Raw genomic sequence first — 8,668 nt, forward strand, 5'->3', positions numbered from 1 at the left:
AATGTAACTATAATTTGTAAATTGCAAACCAACATAAGTGTAAGAAATATAAGAAAGGTCGTACATATTTTATTAATTAAAAATAACACGTGTTGTTTAAATATGTGATCGTACAATAAAAATGCATTACGTGTTTATTTAGAGGGACATGTGTTAACTCTTGAGATATCGTGTCACTAGTGTCGATGATTAAGCATTTAGATTGTACGGAGGATAATCAAATTTTGAGTATAAATAGGCAAACGATCAATAGTTTCTATAAAACAAATAAATATATCATAAAGAAGTTTCGAGAGACCAATACGTATAAAAATAGATAAGGTTTCGGCAAGATAATAAGTTAGAAATCTGTGTTAAACTTGATGTCACGACAATAGTTAGTATGCACTAACTAGTCAAGTGAGTGCATAGTTACTTTAATCTTACACATGGATATGAAGTATTTAATATAAATTACGTGTTATGTATGCATATTATTTGTGTTCCTGATATCTATGTTGGATGAATGATTTATACATGTTTTAAATGATTTAAGTTGTATATGTATTTTATATCTATGAATATGTTGGGTAGAAAGCATGGGTAGATAAATAATGAAGTATGAAAGATGATATAGATGAATATTGACAGTTGCACCATAACCTGTAGATGTTTTTGATTTACGTGTTCACCAGATGTACTCTAAATATCCTGGCAGTTGCGCCTAATGGATAATATTGGTAGTTGTGCCTAATAGATACATCATAATCCTGACAGTTGTGTTTAAAGGATAATATCAGCAGTTGAGCCTAATAGATACATTATAATCCTGCCAGTTGCGCCTAAAGGATAATATTGGCAGCTGAGCCTAATAGATACAACATAATCCTGGCAAATGCGCCTAAAGGATAATATCGGCAGTTGCGCCTAATAGAGAACGTCATAATCCTGGTAGTTGCGCCTAAATGATAATATTAGCATTTGTGTCATAGGCAACGATGGACTTCGTGCCTATTCCTTAGGAGAATCTTTAGGAATGAAAAAGTGAATGATAGATGATTCGTAGGATAGATCCTTAAGAATAAAGAAGACAATGGGGATGGATAATTAGGTTGATTGTTTGATGATTAAATATAATAATTACATTATTATGGGTTGAAAACCCTATGTACTCACCAGGTTTTCCAACCTTACCCACTCAGTTTATTTGTATCACAGGTGTCAATAAAAAGCTATACTACACCGAGAGATTAAGAAGATGAAAATCACTAGTGTAAATGAAAGTAATGTCTGTTTATGTTTATGTTTCTGTATTGAGGATGACATCCTAAAGTTTTAGTATAAACAAAATACATTTCTTCGGAAATGTTTTGATAATATGTTTATCACGTTTTTCTAGGAACAAATTTTGCAACACATTTCTTTAAAATGGATACTCTGATTTTTCAAATAAGCATAAATAAATTTTTTTTAAATGACCGTCAATTTGGGGATGTCACAGTGGCCCTTGGAATTTGTATGAACGACCTAGAGGTGGCTCCTAGAAAATATGTATGCAAGACCAGGGTTCGGACCCTAGCAATTAAGTAAATAGTTAGTTGTAGATTGTATGTTTGTTATCTTTGTGATGCTTGCATGGAAGACCATGAGGTGGCTCCTGGCACTTATCTGTAAGACCCAGGGTATTGGCCTTGGCTTGGCAAGGAAATATCGTGATACGGCTCGTGGCATAATGGCAAGACTATGGTTGGTACATAGCACCTTTTATCGCATGTATGATTCATTTGATATGTATAGTATGTGCTATTTTGGGGAACTCACTAAGCTTTGTGCTTACAGTTTGTTGTTTATGGTTTCAGGTACTTCTGGTTTAAAAGGGAAGGGATCGGCTTGATCGTAGTACATACACCCATATTTTTCCGCAACTTAGTGATTTTAGGATTTTACTCTGATAACTATTTAATTATGATTTACTTTTAAATGTTTGAGTAAAAGATAATCGGTGTTATGATCATGTTGAAAATATAATTTTTACCTTGATATTTTAGGACGTTACAAGTTGGTATCAGAGCCTTGGTCTGAGGAATTCGGGCATACTCTCGGTTGTGTCTGAACTCAAACTAAGGGTTTGGTGAAGTTTTCATAAAATAAATGTTTTATAAAGGGGGTTTCTAATAAAAGAAAGGGGTATGATGCTTGCAATCGGCCGAGCTCAAGTAAGTGATTCCCAGAATACCCATACATGTTTATTATGACTATGAGAATTGCATGTTAGATTAGGGCTAAGGATCTGCTCAGGATTTTATGGTAGGAGAGATGCCTTTATATGCTTGATTGTATGAACTTTTAGGATTGCATGCTTGTATGGTTTTCAGATAAGTGGATACAACGGCTTGATTAGTGATATCCTGATTACATTTTTCGTTGCCCGAATGCTGCTTGTTTTGTGCTTTGTGAGACTCTTAGTGATGTGGACCAGCCACTAAGTGAATATGTTAAGTCACATGTTGAACAAGTTAAATAATCTCAAAGTGATGGATTTGGTCCTATTGTGCAGCTCTCGTTTGAGTCCAACCGTTCTATGGTTGATTCTTTTAGTCGAAGGATTATTTGATCTCTGTTGCATGTGACTATATTCATGGGATAGTTGGTCAACATTGGTGGGAGTCTTTTAGCAGCTGATGGCAAGGTGAGGTCAGGGAGCCTAGGGAGTACTTCAATGGGTTTAGTCGCATTGTTTGGCGGTCATTTGGAGTATCAGTTTGAGAATGTGACTTGGAGAATTTGGGATAATTCTTGAGGAAAGTATGGATAGGTGTGCAAGGTAGTATTGGGTCGGTACTACTGAAAGCATAGGATCCATACTCGAATCATGGAGAGTCTTGGAGGATCTAGGAATCCTATAGGATGAGGATTTTTGGGTATGTTCTGATCATTTTCATGTGGTTTTTCAGTTTAGTGATGAGCACTCAGGAAGGAGGTTCGGGGTTTGGTTTCGGCTCAGGTGTAGGTGCTTCATGCTTCATGCTTGTGTGAAGTGATTGTTTCAGGGGTCTCGCAGATAATACGCAAAGTGATGTCGGATATTCTTACAATGATTAGGGAGGAACTAGTTGTAGTACCCAACGAGATGTGTGAAATTGCACAATTAGTTGTAGGACCTGGAAAGTCAAGATCTAAGAGCATAATTGACATTGTCATAAATGCATGTCAGAAAAGGAATCAAGTGTTTAGCACATGATAGATTTCGGAGATGGAAGGTGCTTTTCACGTTAGCTTTTGCTCGGAGGAGGCAAGAGTACGGTTCGTCATGAACCTCTTACGAGACTCTACAAAGGATTTGTAGGATCGGATCGCTCAGTTAGTTACAATAATTGAGATGGAGACAATGACATGGGAAGAGTTTACGCTTCGAATTTGGAGAATGGTATGATTCATCAAACGAAAAAGGTGGTGTCGGTGATGGTTATCTTCAACAAACAAATTGGTGGATTTTATTTTCATCCGACCGGTGGTGGTGGTGATGATATTTGCTTTTTCTAAAGTTTAGAATGAAAAAGGGTGGCGTTCATGTGAAAACAACAATGTTCCGGCAAGGGTTTTCAGATCGACGTTTCGGTAAGTGGTGGTAGTGGTTCATATTTTTCTAGCGGAGTTCAGTAAACACGTTACAAAGGCAATGAAGTTCAAATCGACACAGAGATTCCGACGACGACATTCAAATCTATGTCGTCGACAGCGACGTAGATGCAACTGAACGTTGAAGATCCAGTGTCGGATGTTCAGATTTATGTCATCAGTGGTAATGTTGATGGTCTGGCGAAAAGGGGCATCTCCGATGAATAGGGTGGTCTGGTAGGCTGAGGGAGCTTGTATGTAATGGTAGTGATCCGACAATAATGGTTGGCTGATATGTAGACAATGTACTTAAGAATGAATGGTGGGTTGGGAATATTTGTTTTTTGTTTTTCTTTTAGTTTGAAAAATATTAAAATAAATAAATTATAAAATACCAAGGGCAAACTCAACATCATTAATAATAATAATAACAATAATAATTTCAGAAAAAAATAAAATCAAACTCGCAACAAAATTTTTGGACAAAAATAACAGATTTCAATAAACTACAGGGACCATTTTTGCAATTTTGTTGTTTTTTATACAATTTATGATGTTTTGTTATTAGGGTTGTTTTTAATTTGATGGTAGGTTGATCTGGAAAATGTGACCAATAACTATAATTTTCTTGATAAGTTTAATGTCACCAGGTGTCTTGTCCTTTAAAACAACTCCACTGCAAATGCAATTCTCATCTATGCCATTCATAGGTCCGGAGGTTTAGCTATGCGGTGAGCCAAAAATCAAAATCTTTTCCACCAACCAACTCACATCACATACAATAAATCCAAAAAATGAGTGTAGCTCCTAGTAAGCTAGTAGGTGTGGATGTGGTAAGGGTTGCTGTTTGCGACTTCAACCGTGGCAAACTCTCTCTCTCTCTCTCTCTCTCTCTCTCTCTCTCTCTCTCTCTCTCTCTCTCTCTCTCAATTCTTGTCCATACTTTAAAAATAGATGCAACACCACTATCCTATGTGGAACTAAGGTGGAGAGTCTTTGCCATTGATTTTGTTGGTATTGTAGCGAAGCCACACACATTGTGCTACAAATCAAGGTTTTTCAAGCCTTGAAGGTGGTCTGAAGAGCTACATTGGCAAGTAGAAGCTATTATGTGAATTCAAGACATGTGTGGTCCTCCTTGGAGGGTATTTAAATGGTGTTGGTTGGATTGCAATAAATATGTGGGATGAAGGAAAAGAAAAAGCAACAAGATATAATATTATGATGACCTTCCAAAGAAAATGAAAAAGATTTTGATGTTAATGGTAATGGTAATGGTGGGTGTGTATCCGGGTGACAAGTTGTAAATTTTCAGTCTGTATGGAACATGGTCTAGTCTAAAGTCTAAAGTCTTAAAGTCTAAACAGAGCAGGCAGGGAATTTTTGTATATATACACTCAGTCAGTCTTAGTCTTAGTCTTAGTCGAATCATCATCATCCCCCGAAAATATAATTCTATTTGGCCTCCAGTTGTTCCAAAAATAAACCTGAATATGACGAAATAATAAAAGCTGATCATCCATCAACTTGTCTGTCTCTATCTCTATGCAGTGGCAGCGATGTGTTGTTGTTCCAGTTATGCTGAGGTGGTGGTTCGATTGTAGTAGCAGACGACTGAGATTGATACATCAGTGGAAGTGGTATCCCTGGCTGTACATTACAAGTAGAAGTAGATTGATACTGATATTGATATATGCCACCACCCCCATGTCCTTGAGCTTGAGCTTGAGCTTGAGGAACAAAGTTGTAAAAATAATTCGGCACTACCTCTCTACCCCAAACTTCACCCTGTATCTGTATGTAAACATAACAACCAAACCACCCATTATATTGCTTGATTAATAATAAATAAATAAATAAAAGGGGGGGTTTTGTTATATTTAAGTAACCGGTCAATTTTTTTTCATTAAAACAAGAAAAGTGACTAAAATAACCTGTTGAAGTGGTGGGTGAAGGTTGCTGTCTTTTTGTTGAGATTGAGAAACAGTAACATCTTCATCATTACTTCCTTGTTTGAGCTGAGGAACAGGGAGTTTGATCCCTGTAGGTGGTGGTGGTGGTGGTGGTGTTGATGTAGGTGGTGGTTGGTGAGTAGGGAATACACCATGAGCATGAGCATGGTTGAACAAGTGAGCATTTTGTGGTAAATAAAAATGTGGGAAATAAGGATTATAAGGGATATAACTTGGAAATACTTGTCTGAAATAGGGAAAAACAGGAGGAGGAGGAGGTGGTGGGGACAATGATATTGGAAGCTGTGCTACTACTCCTACTCCTACTGTTGCAGATTGTGTTTGACCTACTCCAGATGTAACCACAGAGCCCCCACTCCCACTCTGACTCTGCATGCATGCATTCATATATATTATTTATTTATTTATTTATTTATTTATTATAAACAATGTAAAATAAGGATCAAAAACATGTATATCTACACCAAAATAACACATGAATCGGTAAAAAAGGTTCAGCTCAACATTTGAAATTTAGTGCTATTAATTAGATAGTTTGTTTTGTTGCATTGCATATATTATATGAAATCTATGTCATTAAATAACCACAGAGATGAAAAGCCACTTGCCTGGAGCTCAGGTACATCAACATGTACAAAATGTGGGCCCGGGCCCATCAGATGTGGCATATAACCAAAACTGTAGTCCCTTTGAAACACTGGATTCTGAAATCCTAACGGAGGCATCATCATCTTCACCTCCACCTTTTTTGTCTCATCATGTTTTAAAGCAGAAGCAGATGAGATGTCATCCTCTTTTAAAGAAGAAGCTTCTGGGACAACATCCAAACTTCCAAATGTGAACTGACTTTTAAAATTTTCAGGGACTTGGAGATGATCAGGGAAAATAACAGCCTGATAGCTTGCCTTTTCACCACCACCAGATACCTTCAACTCTGATTTTTCTTCACGGATCCAATGTGTATTGTCCCTATGCTCACACCCATTCACTGTAACAAACTTATAACACCATTCAATAACTTGTAAAATATTTTACTTTGTTGTTTATCATTTTTTGTCTGCTTACGATTTTTCTATCTTTTTATATGAAACCATGGGAAGGAAAAAGGTTGAAACTTCTCACAAGGAACTCAATCTGTAACTTTAGACATACCCTTCAGCAACTTACTCTTATTCACTAATTGTGATTTTGTTAACTAGCCATTAAAACAGTTGGGTTCCTACTGATTTTGTTTTGTTATCTGGTGGGACCCAACATCAAGTAAGGCAAATTCAATCTAATACTATCTGAAACTATATGATTCATGTTTACACCCAGTTCAAAACATATATTACCATACATATTTAGCATGAATTTTTTAAGAAAAAAATTGGAAACACCATCAAGGAATAAAAAGCTACTCAGCCAAGAATATTACCTTTTACAGGCTCATGTAATAATTGAGGAGGCTGGTTATCATGATTGGGACTGACAGCTGATAAAGAAAGAGGCTTCAGAGACTCAGAGATCTCAATTCCTTCAACTACATCAGACTTTAGTTGTCTTACTTTGTCAGAATCTGCAGCTTCTACAATGACCGGAATGGAATCAGCACTGACCTTAATTCCAGTTCCAGCTGGAAGTCTGGAATTTGATTTAGTAGAGCCACTGCGTTTTACAATCTCACATTGTATAGTACCAACAGCACAAGTGTTCTTAGAGGAAACCACCACAATATCTGAAGTAGAAGATGATTCAGGTGCAAGTGCAACCTTATCACTGTAGCTCCCATTAGATACAGCCAATGTACCATTGCCATTGGCAACAGAACTGCAAAAACAGTAAAGAAAGTTACAATTTACAACTGCAAATGTATCAATAGCAACAACAAATAGGTGCAGGGGATGAAATTTACTTTGCCACATGTGCACCATTGTTTACTTTTCCAGAATCAACTGGAATGATCTGCCTTGAAACCCTCTCTTGGCGATTAGTAACACCATATTCCTTCCCTGAACTCAAGTTTCTCCGCCATTGATTACCCTGTGTCCGTTTATAATCTTCAGACGTATCACTGCTTATCTGAATTAAATAGCAGAAACAACTTAATGAGTTGTCGTTTCATCAAGAAAACTACAAGGTTTTTGTATCGAAAGCCCAATCTATTGCATAACTTACAGATTTACGCCGATCATGTTTCTTTTTAACTTCATGAAAAGTGTCTGCAAAGGCAAAGCAATAAGTCAATAACTATAACTTTCAGCAAAATAAGCTGGTCAAAAGTCTCGCAATATAGAACATCGAATATAACTAGTTTAAAAATACATAAACAAGTTATGAATTAAATGATTGAAAACACAATGCAGTGCGGATAGGTCCAAAACTGCCTATCGATCAAATATAAGAACCCTGATTCAGCTGCATACGTTGAAACAGACACTACAACAGTGATTATGTTACTTCTATCTTAGACATGCAAACAGTTACTGAAAGAAAGATAAAACAGTTTGTTAGGGTTTTTTTACCGATATATAAGAGCCTCTGAGCAGCTTCGTTAGGATCCATGTTGCAGTCTTTGAGCATTGTGTAGACATCCTCTACGTTGTGCTTCCCAGCGATCTCTATGATATCATGAATCATCTTCAATCTCCGGCTAGCTTCCTTAGGATCCATATCACAGTCTTTGAGCGTTGTGTACACGAACTCATCGCTGTGTTTGGATCCTATGGTCTTTTTGATTTCTTGAATTACCTTCCGAGCGTTGTGCGGAATCGAAACCCTAGTGACGCCGCCGCCGCTCATGGTGAAAAAGCGAGGCCAACAAGGCGCTCGTAGGAGAGAGGGGAATAATGGGCGACTGAAAGGGGAATGATATTGGGAAGATTGGCGGTTTTGCCTAAATCAAAACTGCCTCGGAAAAGGGTAATAATATCTTTTAAGATCCTGAATTTATGAATATTTATCATACGAATTCAAACTTTCAATCCTCCCTTAATACAAAACATGTAATCAATTTAATTGGCCTTCCAAGATGTTTATAAAAAAATTAGGGATATTAATAAAATTAAACTTATATAAGTTTTTGCGTTTTGTTAAATGAACAATATGTTCGGAATGAG

General features: G+C 36.8%; 1 protein-coding gene across 1 annotated transcript; it reads right to left on the reverse strand.

Annotated features, from left to right (window-relative positions):
- Window positions 1-4,793: 4,793 nt before the first annotated feature.
- Window positions 4,794-8,455, reverse strand: LOC145004965 (uncharacterized). Its single transcript, XM_078964000.1, has 7 exons — window positions 8,075-8,455; window positions 7,728-7,771; window positions 7,465-7,631; window positions 6,988-7,379; window positions 6,179-6,558; window positions 5,532-5,939; window positions 4,794-5,391 (listed from the first exon to the last, which is right to left on the reverse strand). The coding sequence occupies exons 1-7, from the start codon at window positions 8,349-8,351 to the stop codon at window positions 5,113-5,115; spliced, it is 1,947 nt and encodes a 648-aa protein (XP_078820126.1). The 5' UTR covers window positions 8,352-8,455; the 3' UTR covers window positions 4,794-5,112.
- Window positions 8,456-8,668: the final 213 nt, after the last annotated feature.

Source organism: Lactuca saligna, chromosome 7, assembly GCF_052625555.1.
Source record: "Lactuca saligna cultivar CGN05327 chromosome 7, ASM5262555v1, whole genome shotgun sequence".
Lineage (NCBI taxonomy): Eukaryota > Viridiplantae > Streptophyta > Magnoliopsida > Asterales > Asteraceae > Lactuca > Lactuca saligna.